A 19,578-nucleotide genomic window follows, 5' to 3' on the forward strand; every position below is an offset into this window, starting at 1 on the left:
TACGTATGTGTTTATAACGAGAGAAATAGATGAAGATTTTGCCATTTAGGGTTGGTATGTATGACAGTATATGAGTGTGTGATGTAATGTCAAAGCTTACGTACCATTTGCATTTTTAATGAATCCCATTTTCTAATATTTAAAAATTGTTTTTAAACATTTTCATCATTTTGTAAATATTGTATTAATTAACACGAATATGACACAAAAATTACTCGATCGTCACCTTTAATAATATATTTTTCATAATTACCATTTCTTTTGTCAATTTTAACATAACTAGAATTGATGATACACACACATATATATATATATATATATATATATATATATTGTAGTATTAAGACTCGATAGTTAAAAGTATTTCGGTGAAATTAACTAATGATATTTCGTAGAACAATCCAAAGCAGAACACAAATTTTTTGAATCCGTACGCATGAAGTCATTTTATCGGAAGTTTAAATCTTAACAAAAATAAATCAAACATAGACAATTTATCTGCAAATCATTGATCTTATATAACCCCTCCTAAAATAAATATGAGATCAGTTTGTACATCTCTGTAAATAACTGGTTTTTATTTGTTGGCAAACACACACAAAAAAAAGAATGGTTTAAATTTGATTATTTACCAAAATTGTAATTGTATCTTCTGTACTGGGTATTTAAGATCAGCTATATATCTGACTAGTTAGATTAAGTTTTTGAGAACTGAAGTACTTATATATAAAGATTAATCAATACTTAATAGAAATCAATGTTTTCCCTTAAGTATTTGCTTATTTACAGCTATATATGTTTAGTATATTTAGTATTAATTTGATAGAGAGAAAAATGATACAGAAAAGGGTTATGGAAGTGAAACCTTCATTTTTTTATACTTTTATTGAAAATAGCTCTATAAAAATATCACATCCACATGATTCTTTTGTTTTTGTTTCTTTTTGATAATGATATCCACATGACTTATTTTCCATTTTCTTCTTTGCCAACCTACTTGTCAACATAAGAAACAAACTAAGTATAAAGCAAGTCCAGACAAGATATAAATGCTCGTCTTAATATGCATATGAACGAAACAAAATATGGAATTGACGTCATCATATGAACGAACCATTTATAGAATGAAAAATGTCGTACGTGTGGGAATAATGAAAGTAGAAACAAAAATCTGAAACGTAGTTTAAATTCTACATAATACATAGAATAATAATATAAAAATGTTTGCCAAAAAAAAAAAAGAATAGTAATAGAAATAAGATAAAGAGTATAATAATCATATTGTTCACGGTTCACCACACGAATACATGTGTGTGTGTGTGTGTCTCCATGTATATGAGTATATCATGAGTATGATTCATGACGCTTAACATGAATGTTTCTCAGTATTTCCCTTGTTATGTTTGCCGTCAGGTGAGTACGTACGTAGTCACTCTCCTGTCACCCGTACCTTACTTTTCCGCACTTTCCGTACATAGGACAGATGAAAATGTTTGACACGTTTTCCCTTTTTTCCTGGAAGTAGATACCATGAATCTCGTTGTACATGATTAATGCTCGTTGATAAATTGCTAACAAAACAAGGAATGGGTTACTATATAAAGTTGAAGTAAATGTATGTTGGAGAAAACTAAATTGTATTTTTAGAATATCCTATCTTGGAGTTAAGAAAAAAGAAATAGAAGAAGAAGTTAGAATATATCTGATAGCATTAATTATGCTACCAAACGTTTATTAAATCATGGAATAGAAAATTCAATACAGCATATATATATATATATATATATATCAGCATATATATATATATGGAGGAGGTACAATTGAAGATTAGTTGACGACGCGAGAGTCTTATTAATCGGCAAATATTATCGCAGTCTTCTTTTTTTGAAGAAAAACGTACAAGAGATATTAAGAGCATCTCCAACGGTAGAACCTAATGGTTCTAAAATTTTTTGTTAAAAACAATAGAAATAATGCAAAAAGAAAGTTTAGATACATGAGATTCTAAAAGTTTTCTTTTGCTCCAATGGTAGAACCATTTGGTTCTAAAAATTTGAATTTTTGAAAACTCAACACTAGTAACACAATCAAGTGAATAACACATACAAAGTTGTGAGATGAGAGATCTCGTATTATGAAACATAGCCCTTGTGTTGTGGACTCTACATTAATGGCTCACCATACGAGATCATCAGAAGCAGTCAATAATCCCTGCAAAAAAATTCCACAGACATCAACATAACCGATTGAGAAAACAAACACAATTCAAGAAACTGAGCCACAAGAGGAGAACACAAACAACAATGCAAGAAACTGAGCCACAAGAGGAGAACACAAACAACAACATAACCGATTGAGACATTATTAGAACAGAACCATACAAGGATCCGCCAACATGTCAGTTGAAATTTTCAAGCATTCACAGAACATTAAAGGACCGATTCAAGTTTACAACCAACAGTCAACTTATATAAATCATAAGTATATAACAAGAGGTTTATTTTTTTAAGTGTTGGTTAGTGGTTTTAGCAATCAATGACATATTTTGACCAAAAAAAAAAAGCAATCAATGACATATTAACGGATTAACTAATCACCAAACTACACAATATTTATCAGAGAAAAGACATTGTGCATACACACTAATAACCAGTTGATAATCGATGCAGCTAAATGTCAATGTCAAAGCATTTACCACCCAAAAATAATTAAGTCTTCACCTAATCCACAATGACACTAATCCAGAGAATTCAATGTTAAAAACCATACCAGCAACGGTGAAGTGATACACTTCTTCACAACAAGCACAACTCATTCTTTAGTCTTTACTCCAACTGTAGTAGAACCAAGCTGCAATAAAATTCCACAAAGAACTGTGAGCTATATTTGTACAATAAGCTAAACCAATCAAAGAAACAAAAGACAATGGAAACAACATAATCAAATTCAAGACAAATTCAAACACAATACATAGACAGCTTAAAGTAAATTCGATACAATATCAAACAAACTGAGACAACAAAATCAAATTATAGAATTTAAATTCAAAGAAACCGAAATCAAATTCATGACTACTAACAAAGAAATAACCTACTTGTTGATTCAAATAACACTAATTTCGCATTTATCCAAGAACCCTAACTTATACAAGAACACTAATAACACTAATCGATCACATAAAGTACCTGGTTGCTTAATTAGTCTTCTTGGGCCAGTGGCAACAACTTGTTATTCTTGTATGCTTCTCCCTAAGAGAGAAGACTTTTGTTTCGCACTTGTGCAATTAAATTCTTCACCACTTCAACAACGCAAAAGACCCAATTCATATACATCGTGACTTTAGAACTGAGACGTAGGAAGATGGATAAAAGTCTAAGCCAAGAAGATCTTTGGTTTAAATAGATTACAGGTAACTTTCTTTTCCTTTGAAAACACTTATTGATATATCGCGCAGACAAGACAAACTGTGGGTTCATTTTTAAATATTGTAAACCCAGAATACAAAATTCAACATCATTAATGAACGCAATAAATCTAATGTTTCCGTAAGAGAGAGGTGAGAACATACATCTTAGAGAGCTTCTTCGGTGTGTGACCTTAGGGACGTTGAGGAGAGCAAGCTACGCCATTAGATCTTTCAACTGAGACGAAAGATTCGACTTTGATTTCTCCATCAGTGAGAAGAAAATATGGATCAAAACCTTCCCATATCTCTCCAGAAAGAACAGTAGCTAAGTCCACCAAAGAATCATCCAGTGAATCATCCAGTAAGTTCTGATGTAATCTGACAACTACTCGGAACATGTTACACACCAGGGGGTTCCTCAAAAAGGGTTTAAGTGCACCCCCAAGTTCAATCATATCAGAACACAGAGCTTTCTTGTCATTGCTGTCAGTTGAGAATCTGATTATGCAGTTGGAGAAGACGTAGAGACCGAGGAGATTACCATAGAGTGGCAAAAACACATCCTTGTGGTTCCCGACACCACCTACCCAGCTCTCTCTTTGTTTACTAATATGGTCTTTAGCGAAAGAAAGCAACTGATTGTGGAATTTACTCCTCCAGTCGAGTAGTTGTGCCAGGGGAAAGTCACTCATTGGTAGTTTCTGTAGATGGTAACAGCCAAACTGCAAGATTAGAAGCTTTTCTTCATGGTGATTATCGATTTCTTTGTCAAAAACCCGTCTAACTAGATCACTACCTCCCTTTGGTGGGGGTGAGTAATCTGCAGTGTTGAAGACCCATTTCGAGAGATATTGTGAATACTCGTTCCAGTGCCCAAAGACAGAAGATAAATGGTTGAAGCTCAGTTCTAAGACTTTATCTACTTGAGTAGGAACTTCCATAGCAGTGAAGAAACACTTCTGGACATCCGTAGCGAGTTTTGACCTGATGATATCATCTTCATCCTCCAACAATTTGATGCAAGTGAACCACATATCCAGAATTTGATATGCGTATACATTGCAAGCGTTTTGAAATGTGCTTGGTATATTTTCAGAGGGAATTTGGTGATTTAAGACAAGAGGACCTACGATCTTGGCTTGTTCCAGTATACCAGATGCTATAATAACTTCTGCAGATGCATGGCGACCATTCACTTGCTCGGATGATAAGCTTTTCTCTTTGATCATGTTGACAAAGTAGGAGACACAATCAATTACGCAGCCCCTTCTTGATTCCTCTTCCTTTTCAGAATCGTTTTTGTGAAAGAACAAACCTGTGAGATGCTTCACACAAATTGCCAGGCAACACATGAGTGTACCTCGGATTTTAGCACGTCGTGTGCTCTCATATAGAGAAGTCAGCCTGCCCCAAAGATGAAGCACCAAATCATAGTTCAACGAACCAACGTAAATGCCTTCAACAGATTCCCCTTTAGATGATTTTTTGAACATAAGCAGATTCCACTGGAAGAGAATCTTTAGAATGTAGTTCTCACATTTATGGTTTTTCTCATTGTCCAAGAGCTCTAATAATACCACCTGGAGACTATTTTTCGCCCAGTTCCAAATACTGCTTGACTCTGAGAAACTGGAATCTTCTGACTTCAGAAACTGCAGAAGCCACTTCAGTGTTGCAAGACGAACTTCATATGATTGATCAGATAAACAACGAAGGAACCTTTCATTAAGGTCAGGATAATCTGAAGCTTCAGGAACTTTCTGCAATCGTAGTAGATTTGGTCTTTGAGTAATCTGGAAAACTTCCGCTGCTTCATCAGATGGTTGAAATATGCAACCAAAATAAGATACAGCTGCCTGTTCTCTAACATCAGCGATTGAAGGGTCATAATAGGAGAAACCATAAGAAGCATCTGTATCCAGGCAATTTGTAGACAGATCCAGATGCAATTTGTAGATGTCCCTTAGATTTTTGCTTTCAGAGCTTGCTCTTTCAATAACTCGCATATGATCAAGCACTCTCAAAAATGATGTACAGAGGATCGGGCATGGACACGTCAATGGAGAAGCCATCCATGTGCATTTTGAAAGGACATTGATCAATTTTCCAATAATCTGATCCTTCTTAGAGTCATCAGCGAGGTCTCTACAATTTGTATCTAGGAGATTACCAAGTTGCAACAAAATTCCATGAAGATAATTGAAGGAACCACCTTGGGCCACATTAGAAGGTAAAGTTGAGGCAATTTGGAGCAGAACACTTTGGAGTTTCTCATTGGAAACAAGACCTACTAGAGCACGTGATGCCAAAACACGAACACGGAGATTTCTTTGAGTAGAGCATTTCATTATAAAGGGCATGAAAACGAACGGGTCCAGGTCATCTCCAGTTTCACTTGCAATGGGTGAAGGCTTAAGCCTAGATAAAAGAATCAGAATGGGCCATAAACTCGGATGAACAAGATTTACGAGGTTTGAATCAGATGGACCAGATGTGTCAAGTAAATCAGTTGCTGTCTTTAGTTCACTGTATATGAAAGGGTGCAACAAGGGGTACCTTCAAGAAACCCAACATAACAATAAATACTGGATGAAAACATATGCATTGTCAAATATATATTCAGGGGAGGATCTTATAGACATACCTGTGAAAAAATTCAAGCCCAGTCAAGGCACGACGGGTAGATACACGTTTTTGAACATTAAGGAATCCAATCATTCGACGGACCAAGGCAGTATATGCAAGTGTGGCACTGTTTCTGACCTCCCAATATTGTGAAGAGAAGGATCTTATTGAAACAATCATAGCCTCCGCCGAAAACCCAGAAGTATCAGTGCTCAAGTTGGTGTCGTTGAAAGCAGCTTTGAGAACATTGAACGCATGCACCGTTGGAACGACTCCTTCATCACGGACCTTTGAAAGATTCTCACTTGAATGCATATCAGAAGAATTGACCTCCTCAACCATATGTTTAGAACCTTTCTGTTCCATGGGATCCAAGAGAGGTTTCTCTGCAAGACTTATTAGCCACCTAAGCGCCTGTGGGAGAAGTTTCTTTGGTGAACCTTCCGATTCTGAGAGGAAAAGAGCAATAAATGCAGCGGGAATTCCTGCACTTCTTCTTAACACATCGTCCACTGTTTGTCCTCTCGCCACAGTTCTTTCCATAAGTTGCTCCATCCAGGATTCTGTTAACTTGCAAAGTCTACGAAAAGAAAGAACAAACACAATATGTTAGTGAAGTGAAAAACAAGAACCAAGGATACACGGGAAGCTTAAAAACATACCTTGGATCATTAGAACATAATAAACGGTGGCACAAAGCTGTAAATCCAGCTCTTGTCTTATCTATCGCACCATTGTGCTTCATTTTCAAAAGTACTTCCAAGAAGTGGTCTCCAATCTTTTCAAGTTGCTTTAGATCAAGCAGTAATTCAGAATTTTCAATCACTGAATCACTGGGGGCTGCAGAAGCTGAATCTCCATTTTCTAAAGGTCTAAGGCTACAGGTAGGTAATGGAATTTTTCTAATGATGGTTCCCAAAAGAAGACTCACCTGAAGAAAGAAACTAGTTTATATCAGGATTTTAATTAGAAAACTAATAAAATGCAATATTCTCCATTTCAGGATGAATAACTCTGCTAGTCGAGAAAAGTATTATGAAAAATGAAAACACAAAAAATTGATGCCAAAGTAAGGACAATTATCAGAAAGATGATAGAATCAATACCTCCTTCATAGCGAGCCAGCAACCAACCATAACTACCTGTTCTGATTGTATTGTTTCATGCACAGGTTTTGGAAAAGTACTCTTGTGTTCCTCTGAGAGAACAGCGGCAGCATCATCTTGAACATTTGACAAGAAACCATCATCTTCTATTATGTCATCCATATCCTCAGGCAAACTCAAAGCATCTGCGGAAACCACCCACAGTGCTAGTGTAGTTATTCGCGTCACCAGTTTAAGAAGCTTTTCTAGTTCTTTTCTCATCTCTGACATACTTAACCCTGCGTTAGAGTTCCAATCCAATTCCTCAAATGTATAACGCAAAGCCAGTAATACCCCATGAACAAAACTGTTCTTACATGCTTCAGAGAGATCACGCTCTCCCTCCATCACAGAAACATCAAGCCAATGAATAAGTGATTTGATATACTCAATCACAGGATACTTGGGTTTAGAGTTCTGATAAAGACCATTTATGCTTTCACACTCTTTTTCACAACAAAAAACATTAGTGGAAACCTTGACTATCCATCCAAGGTCCAATACGTACTTTCTAAAGATGAGCCTTAGAGTCAACGCACCTGCATCACTCTCTCTAACCCTTGGACTGCAGACTAGGTGTTTGGCCCAAGGAATAATGTTCTGAACCATGTCTTCACTTGAAACGCCAGTAAATGGAGTTGGATAATGAAGCAAAATACGGAAAGAATTTTCCCTAAGCCTGTCCCAACTATCAACAATTGATCCAACCAGCAATAACGTTGAATCATGTGAAGTGACAATATCACAGTATGGGTAAAGATGGCCTTGATGAGAAGTGGGATCCTTAGAAGCCACAACAGGCCAGACTTCAATCATGATTTGTAGAAGTTCCGTTGCCATTATTTTTCTCCTGTAAGGGGCAGAAGGGTAGCAAGATAGATACAAAAAGGAACTCAACCACCTCATAAACTTGAACAAACTCTCTGCTCGTAGAACTGCATTTCCGTCGCTTTTAAGTGGTTGTAAGCTCCCATGCTTATACTGCTTTTCCAGCGACGTACGGACCCGAGAAAAAAATTTCCTGAACAAACTGGTCCACTTCATTTGAAAACCTGTAGAAGATGACCTCATGTTCAAGGGAACAGCCTCCTTCATTAGATAAAGCTCTAAGGGGGATGGAAGTCTAGCAGTCTTGGGGTTTAAGAAGAGTGTCTCTGCAGCATCCACGCGAACAGACTCATCAACATGGGTTAAGGCCATTTTCAGCCACTCAATGGGTACTTTTAACTCAACACCCTTAATTTGGACAATTGCAAATCCATCAGTACTTCTTTTTTGTTCAATATCCCCTTCAAGGAATGCAAGTGTTCGACAAACTTTCAGCAATGATACTAAAACAACCACTTTCTGTTCGACTGTCAGTTCCATACTCATGTTACTCAACTCAGTATAGTTTAGCTTGGTCTCCTCCTCACTCGGCCCAATAGATATATACGCAAGCAAAAGAAATATACTGTCTACATCCAATTCTAGCAAAACTTGTACTGCATAAGTATTTAGATTGGACCTAAGTTTCGACATGCCAGAAGCAAGCCCGTAAAGGAAAGGAGGCAAACAATGTTCTCGATAACGTGCATAACCCTGGTCAACACCTTCGCTCCCCCAGCTTTCATCACGCAACATTTCAAGGAAACATTTCAAAAATGATGTTACAGCATAGCAGACATCATCATCAATATATGCATTTGCCATCTCGAACAACAGGTTAGGGCTCATATCCATCAACGTCTTAGCCCCTAACCGTCTTGTCAAGGATGCCAACGGAACGTACCTTCCCTTACAGCGTGATCCTAAACGAAGAAGATAGTTGACAATTTTAAGCAAAGACCCCCTTATTCCCACTTTATCATCCGTCTGGTGAACCGTGGTTTGGATGTCTAGTAAGAGGTCAAACATGAGATGGACTTGTTTGACTGTCTGGCTCAAAGGGTCCTCCAAGTTGTTCCATATAATTCTGAGTACTCGAGCTGTCATGCTGTCTGGCATTAGATCATAATCTTCTGATAAATCAGTTAACATAGATGTCTTGATCTGTTGCAAGCAAATCTGCATCACAGTTAGCGCGTGAAAATTTAAATGGCTGTCAATGGGGTTCTCGCATAAATCACAAAGTTCCAGCAAAATTCCGTCATACAGAATAGTTCTGTGATCACAGTCACTGTTACTCAACTGAGCAAAAGATGAAACTAGAATACCCCTAGAAACTGTAGTAAGAATGCCTCGGATCAAACAGAGTCTACTCAAAGATGAAAAACTGCAGATCTCAGAACAAATGTCCCCGGCAAATGGAATTTTGCTAACAATATCAGTCAATCCAACGACACTACTCCAGCAAAATATACCTTGCGCTATAAACATTCCGAGCTCTTCGTCTTTAAGACAGACCTGTAGAGCAGCGCAGAAACTCACACCAGCAGCCACATAACAGTCCCTAGAAAACGCCGACGACTTCAAAATGCTTAGTTGAACAGCCAAAACACCCTCCATAAAACTTGCATCTTCCCCAGCTAAACCCTTAAATTTCAAAGGAAACCGCTGAAACAAGTAATACGAGCAAGACAAAGCCTCTTGGCACTGCTCCATAACAGTGGGAGGAGGCCTATCACAAGCTTCAGTGTCTAGTATTATACCATTCAGCCCTGAAACAATATCATGACCCACCAAAAGCGCGCAATCTTCAATTATATCAACCAAATATCCCAACTTTGGCATACCCATCACTGACAAAGCAACTCTAGACACACAGAATCGATTCCCACCATCTTCCAAACCGCCATAGTCATCACAAAGCTCCTTAAAACATGAACTTATGACTGAATGAAACTTACTAGTTTTAGCCAAGGCTGAAACAAGGGTCTTATGTAGAGGCAAAGAGTTCTCCATGAATAAAACCTCCAAGTAAAACCTAATAGCTTCCCGTACAAAAACTGCCTCTCTCTCGCCTCCTTCATTCTCATTGGTCTTTGCGAGTACCTCTCCGAACGAAGCAACAATTTTCTTGGCGTGATTAACTTGCGCGTAGATTGAATTCAACGAAACCAACTCTTCAATGTTAGAGTAAAACTTGGGACAAGACTGAAACAAACTAGATTGGCTCAAGGAAGCAGTGAACGAGCTCGGGAACAAGACAGCACTGTAAGTGTAACGATGACGATGCTGCAGAGCTCGCCACTTTGCAGACATATTTCAGTGAGCTGAGGGGAAAAAAAATACAGAGAAACGATAAAAAATTGAAACTTTTTGTATCCAAAGTAAAAGAAGGAATCAGAAAACATGGAAAAACAAAATAAAGATCATACCGGGAAAAGCGGCTAAGTGAACGAGAGGGCTTATTCGGAGCCCGGAGCAATAAACCAGTGACTAACCTAAGAGGCGACGCGGCGGAGACGACCACCTTCAAAATCAAATCTTTCAACTGAAAATAATTGGGCCTCACTTAAGTTTTAATGGGCCTGATTTATACAACTGGGAAAATATTCATCACGTCTAGTTTACATACAACTCGATTTAGCCTGTGATCACGTCTTGTTTCTCGAAGCCAAGTAATCAGTTGATTGAGACGTATGATTGAGTGGTGATTTCAGTTACATAGATAGCTCTTCAAGAATTTGTTAGGTTTTCAGGATGACGAAAAACAGAGGATATATCGCCAGTGATGTATGATTACTTTAACTTTATACGGCTCAACATTACGCTCATCATATATTTACAGGTCTTGTTGTGTATACTGAAGTGGGCTTTTTGTTCATGTTTAAGCAGATTTCATTGTTAAGAGTACTCTCTCTATCGCTCATGTGTTCTTTAAAAGTTCTCTCAATATAAGCTTCCATCGTTAAAAGAAAAACTAACTTCCGAAACCACATAGATCATCCAAGGAGGTAATTCTCAAAAGTCAAATAAGGTTTGTATCATATTTGAAATGTGAAGGAATCATACAATGATAAATGTTTGAAGAATCAAATCCTTTACTTCAAAAATAATTCAGATATATCAGACAAGACGAAGATATTAAACCTTGATGGCATACTTTCTAATTGGAAAGTACATTTCTTTCTTCTTCTCTCGTTCTGTCTTCAGTGACGCCTATCAGATGCAGAGAATAAGTAAGTCATTAAGTATGGATAAAAAACAAAAAAAAGCATGTCACTGAATTATAATAGGAAAAACCATCGCATCAAAATACCTGGTGCTTAGTTAGTCTCCTTCTAATGGCTCTAGTCTTCTTGGGACGGAGATCGAGTGGCAACAACTTCTGGTTCTTGTATGCTTCTCTAAGAGCAGACTTTTGTTTCTGTGAGGCCACAGTCAACACTTGCGCAATGGACTTCCTCACCACTTTGCTGAAACAACCACCCAAAAAAAAAAAAAAAAGACCCCATTCAGATCCATAACAACTTGAGATTTGATGCTTTAGCAAGATGGCTACGAAGTCTAAACCAACAAGGTTCTTGCTTGTTCAGAGATTCAAATATATAACATAATTATCTTTCTTTACCCATATGAGGGAACTGAGAGACAAGATAGCTACAAATCCCAAAAACTACAACACATTTGACAAAAGCCAAAGATTCATTAATCTAAGCCTCCATTGTTCTAAATACCAAGTTCCGTGTCTGAGTACACAATCAACAAAGACATCTTGTTTTTAGATGCTAAAGTTTAAACATAGAAGCTCTGCCTAACGACTAAAAATCCAAAATTCCATAAGCCATGTACACTGCATACACATGATGTGTATGTATCAATCGCATAAACATAGGCACCATAAACAATTTAATAGAAATGCAACTAACGATATGAACCACACAATCTACTCTTTTCTCACAAAGCTAGGATCATACACAGAAAGAGGCTAGTGATTCCACTTTCAAGAAACTAAAGTGAAATCCACATCATCCAAAATGTCAAAGAAAGCTACAAAATGCAAAAATTTTGTTGTTTCTTCTAAAAGAGAGGAGGAGTGAGAAAAGAGAACAGTTACATCTTAGAGAGCTTGTTAGGAGCACCACCAGTGACCTTAGCGACACGGAGAAGAGCAAGTTCCGCCTTGAGATCTTTCAATTGAGCAGAAAGATCCGATTTTGATTTCTCCCTCAACTCATGAACCTTGATTCTCGCTGTTCACAAGATATAAAAAAAACCCCACTAAGAAAAAAGTTCACAGGAGACAAACAGAAGAAACAAAAACGATAGAAAAATGCAAAAGGTATAATGGTGGAATTTGATTCACGAGTCTTCTTACCCATGGCGTCTCTCAGACTCACTCACAGTCTCTCTCTCTCTCTCTCTTGTGAGACCAGAAACCCTAAATTGAGAAGAAGATGAAGAGTTATAATATAATGGGCTTTATTTTTGTCGGACGTATTGAGAATTCGAGATTAGCCACGGTAATTAATACTCAGGAGGTTATATATAATTAATCAGATTGTAATATCGTTCACTAGATTAATAATAGTACACGTTGCTGCTTACATCCATTTGAAAATTTTGTACGATTGATTCAACATCGACCTTAGTGTCTTTGCAGTATTCCATATTGGCATATTTCAAAATCTGAATGTAAGTAATTTGAGGTCAATGAAATCTCTGAAGTAAAGTTAGTTATTAAATCAGACGAAAAACAAATATTTTAGTAAGCTGGTCCCGTATGTAACGCAATAAGCGGCTCTTCGTTAAAATCTCAAATCTGATTTTGACTCTTCTTCTTCTTCTCTCCTCCTCTTTCTAATTTTTTGTTTTCTTTTGGGTCAATATATAAATCTCTCTGTCTCGTACGTGACCCTCTTCTTCTATATATATATTGAAACAAAATTCAGTTTTCCTTTCTTATAAGTTATAACAAAAACAGAACATCATGGTTATGTACAAAGAGGTACGTCTTTTTAATCTTTTTTCTCTTTTTTTTTAATTATGAATTAGCTCTTTTGTCATGAATCTCATGATTCATGCAAGCTTTTGCTCTGTGTAAGAAATCAAGATTCGATATGAAATTATATACTTTAAACCTGATTTTAACTTGGGGTTTCGTTTTGTTAGGATTATGTGTTGAACTCACGAGGGATACAACTTTTCACGTGTTCATGGAAACCAGAGGTCGAGCTGCAGCAAGAACCAAAGGCTTTAATCTTTCTCTGTCATGGCTACGCAATGGAATCAAGCATCACCATGAGCAGTTCCGTATTTTGAAATTATTATGATGATTAGTAGCCAATATATATATATATATATATATATATTCATAGCAAAACTAATGCTTATCCTCAATATTAATTCAAATACATCAGGCACTGCAGTGAGATTGGCCAATGCGGGATTCGCGGTCTACGGAATGGACTATGAAGGGCATGGTAAATCCGGGGGATTAAATGGTTATGTCAAAAAATTTGATGATCTTGTTCTGGACGTCTCTTCTCATTACTCTTCAATTTGCGGTAAATTATTCATTACAATATATTCCAAAATATGCTACTATTTAAAACTTTCTAAAAATAGCATAGCTAAAGCAAATTTTTAGGAAAATTAATCGTATGACGACGACCTAATGTTTGCGGATTTTTTGTTTCCCTTCTTCTTCTTCTTTTTTGTTCTCCATTTGAAAATGTTAGAACTAATATACTTTGGAAATGATGAATGTAGAGAGGGAAGAGAATAAGGGGAAGATGAGGTTTCTAATCGGAGAATCCATGGGAGGAGCAGTCGTGTTACTGTTAGCGAGAAAGAAGCCCGATTTTTGGGACGGTGCCGTTTTGGTCGCCCCCATGTGTAAGGTATGTATTGATCCGATCAGCGTGATCTTCGTGTTTTTAAGTTAGCCCTTTGCATATTATATCCTTACTATTAAAGTGTTGACTTTTAAACTTTAAGATTGAGTTTTTTTTCCATACAGTTGGCAGAAGACATAAAGCCACATCCTATGGTGATCTCATTTCTCACAAAGCTAACTCGGTTTATTCCGACTTGGAAGATAGTTCCTAGCAACGATATTATTGACGTGGCATTTAAAGAATCCCACATAAGAAAACAGGTAACATATCATATAGTAGTAGTAATAATTTTCGCTAGACGTTTTCATTTACTCAAGAGTGAATATTTATTTCAAAGGTAAGAGAAAACGAGTATTGCTACAAGGGCCGACCTCGCTTGAAAACCGCTCACCAACTCTTAATGGTTAGCTTGGATCTTGAAAAGAATCTTCATCAGGTTTCTCATCTTTTTATCGATCTCCTCTGTTATGTCCCAGATTTGATTTTATTTGTTCAACAAAATTTGTGGATCAACATTTTTAAAATATAATTGAATTAAAAAAAAAAAACAGGTATCGATGCCATTTATCGTCCTTCACGGTGAAGATGATAAAGTTACAGACCAAAACGTAAGCAAACTACTATACGAGGTGGCTTCAAGTTCGGACAAGACTTTTAAGCTATACCCGAACATGTGGCATGGGCTTTTATACGGAGAATCTCCGGAGAATTTGACGATTGTGTTTAGTGATATCATAAAATGGCTAAACGAGAGAGCTTCTGTCAAAAACCAAAGGTTAGAGACTGAGTTAAAGCATATGAATGATGGTTTTTCTACGCATAAATAAGTGTTGTGACTAAAACCCTGAGTTTTATGTATCATTAGTTAGTATAAGAATGTTGTAACTTTTTTTTATGTACACCGTACCGTGCAAGTCATGATAGAGTTTCGTAGATCTTTCTCTGTTATGTTATCATTCAAATGAAATAAAGGTCATCAATTTGAAACCCATCTTGGACCTCAGAAAACAAAGTGATGCAATTTCTTGTTCATATATGTGATGTTTCTGTGTTTATTTACTCACTCTTAATATTAATTTGTGTAGTCTGATCTGTTAATATGTTCACTGCCATGCAACGTTTATGAGCATTTGGCGGTTTTGACAAAAGAGTCGAATAATGAATGGTGCGTATCGTAAGGTTCATAACAAAATGTCAGAAATTTTCCAATCCTCGCTTTGTACAGTAGATTTTGAGTTCTAACTTCTTACAACCTATTATAATTCAACGCCTCCAATTTTAAAATAAGTGAAAGGCTGACCCAAAAAAATTTGGTTGATTTAGCGTAATTTTGAAGGATCGAATAAAAAATAACTATACAAACACCCAAGTTCATGTTTGAAAAATGTAACTTCGCAAGAATAATAAATAAGAAAATCTTGCTTCTCTAATACTCATCAAGATGATTCCCCAAATCTACTCTCTGCGTGATCCAATATAAATCCGTATTTAAGAATAATATCCCGTAGTTACTTGAGTTTGACTTGCATGGAAAACATGTAAACCTTTAATGAATCTCCTCACAAACAAAACAAAACAAAATTTATGAGATTTAGAAAAAAACTCACGAAAATTGTACTATATACCACCACACTGAGATGACCATAAACGAAAAGTTACTCACTCTAGCTAGACTACAAAATTTGATGTTGTTTCTTTATCCAAAAAAAGAAAATTGACGTTGTGAGGTTTTATCAGAACCTACATGTGTACTATTATGGTTTGAATTGCACGTCGAAATTTCATTTAGTCCAAATTCTAGATCCCAAAGTATTGTGGATAGTCAAAGTTCGTAAAGAGTTACTAAATCAGTTATGACCTCATACTAACATTTAGAGAACCGGTGCAGATTTGGGTGAAACGGTGCGTTTAGCTCTGAGGGTAAAAAAACGGCGATTTAGGGTTTTTTGCTTCTTTCGCAAGTTCTGATGTCACCGGAGGCTATTCCGCTGGGGGCTGATGGTTTGTTGGATCGGAGTGCGGTGGTAGAGAGAGTGGCGACAGAAGATGGTGAGATCAGCAAGGCTGGTGATGGTACGACTATGATGTCAGATCTCGCTAGTTGTGAAGGTACGGTGTCTGTTAAAATTGGGAAGGAAGATCAGCAGAATGGGGTGGAAACGCAAGTTGTGGCGAACATGGTACAGCCAGGTGGGGTTCTACCTACGAAACAACGGTCATGGGTTTCGATGGTAAAGAAATCAGAGGAGATGGAACGAGTGGAATTGGCTATTGAAGAGGTTGATGGTATGCCGACTGTGCGGATACCAGATAAAATTTTTGAGGAAGCACAGCCCCTATGGGAAGACTTTCTCATTGGTAAATTTTTAGCCAAGGCTCCCTTTGTGGGAGGTATCCATGCCTTGGTTAACAAGATTTGGACCTTGGGTGATAAAACGATGAAAATTGATGTCTATGCGGTGGATAAAACCACAGTGAAATTTCGAATCAAGGATGAGAAAACCAGGTTGCGTGTGTTGAAGAGAGGAATGTGGAATCTTTGTGGTGTTCCAGTGGTCCTTACAAAATGGACGCCGATTACTGACACAACGCAAGAAGGTCTCCAAACGGTTCCAATGTGGGTTGTTGTCAAAAATGTTCCTCCTAAGTATTTTTCTTGGAAGGTGCTCAGTGCAATCACGAGTCCTTTGGGTACGCCAAAGCGTTTACACGCTGAAACAGAAGCATGTAAATCCTTTGATGAGGCAAAGATTTTTGTGGAGGTGGATCTCACAAAGAGTTTGCCAAAACACATGTCTTTTAAGTCAGGTAAAGGTGGGGATACTATTGTGGAGTTTGTTTATCCCTGGTTACCTCCCAGGTGTATCGACTGTTCCAACTGGGGTCATCTCAGCTCTGAATGCTTGGCAAAAAGGACTGTTATTGTCCCGGCAGTGGTTAGTTCTGGTTCTACGGAAACAGATAATGTGTCTGCAGTGTTACAACCTGCAACGGTCGATGTGAACACAATACAGGTACTGTCTGGTAAAGAAGATGTACCAACAAAGGCACTTGGTGTCGTGGGTGATAAGGAAGTGCTCGATACTGGAGCTCAGGATATTGGTATTGTGGGTCAGAATACGGATGTGGGATGGTGTACTCCGTCTAAGAGTCTCCGCAGTCCCGGGAAACCGGTGAATCAGCATAATCCAGAACTCTCTATTATGTCCAATTCTTTTTCTTGTCTTAGTGATAAGGGAGAAAAAGGTGAGGACATCAACTCAGAGGTGGATCAAGGGGACGATGTACGTGAGAACTTATCTGCAGATATTGATGTGGGGGTCTCTACAGAGGGTTCTATTCGCCTTGAGGAACAAGTAGAGTTGGAACAACAAGGAAACACGTTGCGCCCTTCTCTACCACGAGCTTCAAAGGAGGGACACAAGTATATCTCGGTAACTGGTCAGCAGAGCTCTAGGATTCAACACCCTAGTACTCTGAAGACACGTAACTCCCAAAAAAATCTCTGATGTCGGGTTTCTTTTGGAACATCCGAGGTTTCAATAAGAAAGAGAAGCAACGTGTGGTGCGAGAGTGGTTGGCTCGCGGAAACTTTGATTTTGGTTGTCTAATTGAAACAAAAATTAAAGAAAGAAGAGCAACACGAGTATTTACTCTGTTTTTGCAGACTGGTCTGTGCTTACTAATTATGAGGAGCATCGTTTGGGTAGGATTTGGATTGTTTGGAAGAACAATGTCAGAGTCACTCCAATTTACAAATCATTTCAGCTGATTACAGTCTCGGTCTGTATTGAAAATCAGCAGGAGTTTTTTGTTTCCTTTATATATGGATCTAATCTTGTTGCAGACCGTAAGCTACTTTGGAGTGATTTGCGGTTTCATCAAAACTCGCCTCTCTTACACCACAAACCATGGCTAATTTGTGGCGATTTCAACGAAAGTTTAGACATTGATGATCATTCTCTACATGATTCCTCGCCATTTGTTTCAGCAGGTATGCGGGACTTTCAAGATTTGGTACGAGATTGTGAACTTAGTGATATGGCTTACCAGGGACCACGTTATACTTGGAGTAACAAACGCCATGATGGAGTTATTTGCAAGAAGCTGGATCGGGTATTAGTCAATCAGTACTGGCTCCAACGCTATGGTCAATCATATTCTGTGTTTGAACCAGGCGGTTGCTCAGATCATCTGCGTTGTCGGTTTAGCATTACTGAGGAAGAATAGAGAGTGCATAAGCCATTTAAGTTTGTCAATGTTGTTACAAATCACCCGGATTACCTGTCACAACTTCTGGAACTCTGGCAGCGGTCATCCCAATTATTTCACTCAACGTCTGCAATGTATCGTTTTTCAAAATCCCTCAAAGGTCTAAAGCCGCTATTTAGACGCTTAGGCAAACAAATGGTAAGTAACATCACCAGTCGTACAAAAGCGGCGTTCAAAGGTTTATGTGAAGCTCGAGAAAAAACAATGCAGTTCCCCTCGTCGCAAGCTATTGATGCAGAGGCTACAACATATGCAAATTGGTTGAAATTGGCTGACATTGAAGAACGTTTTCTGCAACAGAAAGCTAAGTTACATTGGCTCCGGATTGGTGATCAGAATAACAAAGCTTTCCACGCCTCCGCAAAAATAAGGGAGTCAAGGAACAATATCAAAGAGGTTAAGTGTGACGATGGGAGAGTAATCAAGACACAGGCTCAGATCAAAATTGAAGCTGAAAGATATTTTAAGAATTTTCTTACTTCCTCGCCTGCAGATTATGTTGAATGGTCTTTAGAGGAACTAACAGACATCTTGGATTTCAGATGTGATGAGAATGATATGAACCTACTCACACGTGAGGTTACAACGGACGAGATAAAAATAGTCCTTTTTGCTATGCCAGCAAATAAGTCTCCAGGGCCTGATGGGTTCAATGCAGAGTTCTTCAAAGAATCATGGTCGGTTATAGGAGCAGATTGTGTTGTCGCCATTCAGTCTTTTTTCCAGACGGGTTTCTTACCAAAGGGTGTTAACTCCACCATACTGGCCCTAATCCCAAAAAAGAAGGACTCAACAACTATGAAAGATTATAGACCAATATCTTGCTGCAATGTCTTATATAAAATCATCTCCAAAATACTTGCTAATAGGCTCAAGATGATCCTGCCCAGATTCATAAGTTCAAACCAGTCTGCTTTCATCAAGGACAGATTGTTGATGGAAAACATTCTCCTAGCTACAGAATTGGTCAAAGATTATCACAAGGAATCGGTATCTCCTCGATATGCTATGAAGATAGATATATCCAAAGCTTTTGATTCTGTGCAGTGGGGTTTCCTCCTTAACACGCTTCGAGCTCTAGATTTCCCGGATATATATGTTAAGTGGATCCAAACTTGTATCACATCTGCTTCTTTTTCTGTACAAGTCAATGGTGAACTTGCGGGTTATTTCAACAGTCAGAGGGGTCTTCGTCAAGGCTGTTCTTTGAGCCCATACTTATTTGTGATCTGTATGAACGTCCTCTCCCGAAAGTTGGATTTAGCAGCTCAGCAAAAGAAATTTGGACTACATCCTAACTGTAAAACAATGAACCTCACCCATTTATGTTTCGCAGATGACATGATGGTCTTTACAGATGGTACAA

At 37.8% G+C, this 19,578-nt stretch overlaps 4 protein-coding genes across 7 annotated transcripts; 2 read left to right on the forward strand and 2 right to left on the reverse strand.

The window, feature by feature from the left end:
• Window positions 1–1,827: 1,827 nt before the first annotated feature.
• LOC104791801 (uncharacterized) lies at window positions 1,828–10,639 on the reverse strand. Of its 4 annotated transcripts, none has more exons than XR_015559297.1 (8): window positions 10,476–10,639; window positions 7,138–10,370; window positions 6,694–6,962; window positions 6,051–6,611; window positions 3,569–5,962; window positions 3,186–3,298; window positions 2,770–2,850; window positions 1,828–2,211 (listed from the first exon to the last, which is right to left on the reverse strand). XR_015559297.1 is itself a non-coding variant. In XM_087453467.1 (5 exons), the coding sequence occupies exons 2-5, from the start codon at window positions 10,357–10,359 to the stop codon at window positions 3,598–3,600; spliced, it is 6,417 nt and encodes a 2,138-aa protein (XP_087309593.1). In that variant the 5' UTR covers window positions 10,360–10,370; window positions 10,476–10,639; the 3' UTR covers window positions 3,415–3,597. The 4 variants fall into 4 exon arrangements, 1 of the variants encoding a protein (XP_087309593.1); XR_015559296.1 differs by having other exon boundaries at window positions 3,186–3,345; XR_015559298.1 differs by lacking the exon at window positions 3,186–3,298.
• Window positions 10,640–11,042: 403 nt separating this feature from the next.
• On the reverse strand, window positions 11,043–12,560 carry LOC104791803 (large ribosomal subunit protein uL29z-like). The gene is made up of 4 exons (XM_010517776.3): window positions 12,419–12,560; window positions 12,158–12,293; window positions 11,360–11,516; window positions 11,043–11,259 (listed from the first exon to the last, which is right to left on the reverse strand). The coding sequence occupies exons 1-4, from the start codon at window positions 12,420–12,422 to the stop codon at window positions 11,185–11,187; spliced, it is 372 nt and encodes a 123-aa protein (XP_010516078.1). The 5' UTR covers window positions 12,423–12,560; the 3' UTR covers window positions 11,043–11,184.
• A 250-nt stretch (window positions 12,561–12,810) lies between these two features.
• On the forward strand, window positions 12,811–14,929 carry LOC104791804 (caffeoylshikimate esterase-like). The gene is made up of 7 exons (XM_010517777.3): window positions 12,811–13,048; window positions 13,213–13,348; window positions 13,461–13,607; window positions 13,813–13,943; window positions 14,063–14,200; window positions 14,278–14,376; window positions 14,492–14,929. Exons 1-7 carry the CDS (start codon window positions 13,031–13,033, stop codon window positions 14,765–14,767), a joined length of 945 nt encoding a protein of 314 aa, XP_010516079.2. The 5' UTR covers window positions 12,811–13,030; the 3' UTR covers window positions 14,768–14,929.
• Window positions 14,930–15,907: 978 nt separating this feature from the next.
• Window positions 15,908–18,170, forward strand: LOC147942843 (uncharacterized). Its single transcript, XM_087456208.1, has 2 exons — window positions 15,908–17,426; window positions 17,788–18,170. Exons 1-2 carry the CDS (start codon window positions 15,908–15,910, stop codon window positions 18,168–18,170), a joined length of 1,902 nt encoding a protein of 633 aa, XP_087312334.1.
• The last annotated feature ends 1,408 nt before the right edge of the window (window positions 18,171–19,578 follow it).

The sequence above is a fragment of the Camelina sativa genome, chromosome 6, assembly GCF_030686135.1.
Source record: "Camelina sativa cultivar CO46 ecotype springtype chromosome 6, ASM3068613v1".
Lineage (NCBI taxonomy): Eukaryota > Viridiplantae > Streptophyta > Magnoliopsida > Brassicales > Brassicaceae > Camelina > Camelina sativa.

Coding starts and splice junctions, on each gene's coding strand:
- LOC104791803 (XM_010517776.3), bottom strand. Junction 11,517..12,157: donor CCTAACAAGCTCTCTAAGAT/GTAACTGTTCTC, acceptor TGGTTGTTTCAG/CAAAGTGGTGAGGAAGTCCA. Junction 11,260..11,359: donor GGAGACTAACTAAGCACCAG/GTATTTTGATGC, acceptor TGCATCTGATAG/GCGTCACTGAAGACAGAACG.
- LOC104791804 (XM_010517777.3), top strand. Junction 13,349..13,460: donor ATCAAGCATCACCATGAGCA/GTTCCGTATTTT, acceptor CAAATACATCAG/GCACTGCAGTGAGATTGGCC. Junction 13,608..13,812: donor TCATTACTCTTCAATTTGCG/GTAAATTATTCA, acceptor TGATGAATGTAG/AGAGGGAAGAGAATAAGGGG.
- LOC104791801 (XM_087453467.1), bottom strand. CDS start 10,359: ATGTCTGCAAAGTGGCGAGCTCTGCAGCATCGTCATCGTTACACTTAC. Junction 6,612..6,693: donor TTATGTTCTAATGATCCAAG/GTATGTTTTTAA, acceptor TTCTTTTCGTAG/ACTTTGCAAGTTAACAGAAT. Junction 5,963..6,050: donor GGGCTTGAATTTTTTCACAG/GTATGTCTATAA, acceptor GGTTTCTTGAAG/GTACCCCTTGTTGCACCCTT.
- LOC147942843 (XM_087456208.1), top strand. CDS start 15,908: ATGTCACCGGAGGCTATTCCGCTGGGGGCTGATGGTTTGTTGGATCGG. Junction 17,427..17,787: donor CCCTAGTACTCTGAAGACAC/GTAACTCCCAAA, acceptor ATCTTGTTGCAG/ACCGTAAGCTACTTTGGAGT.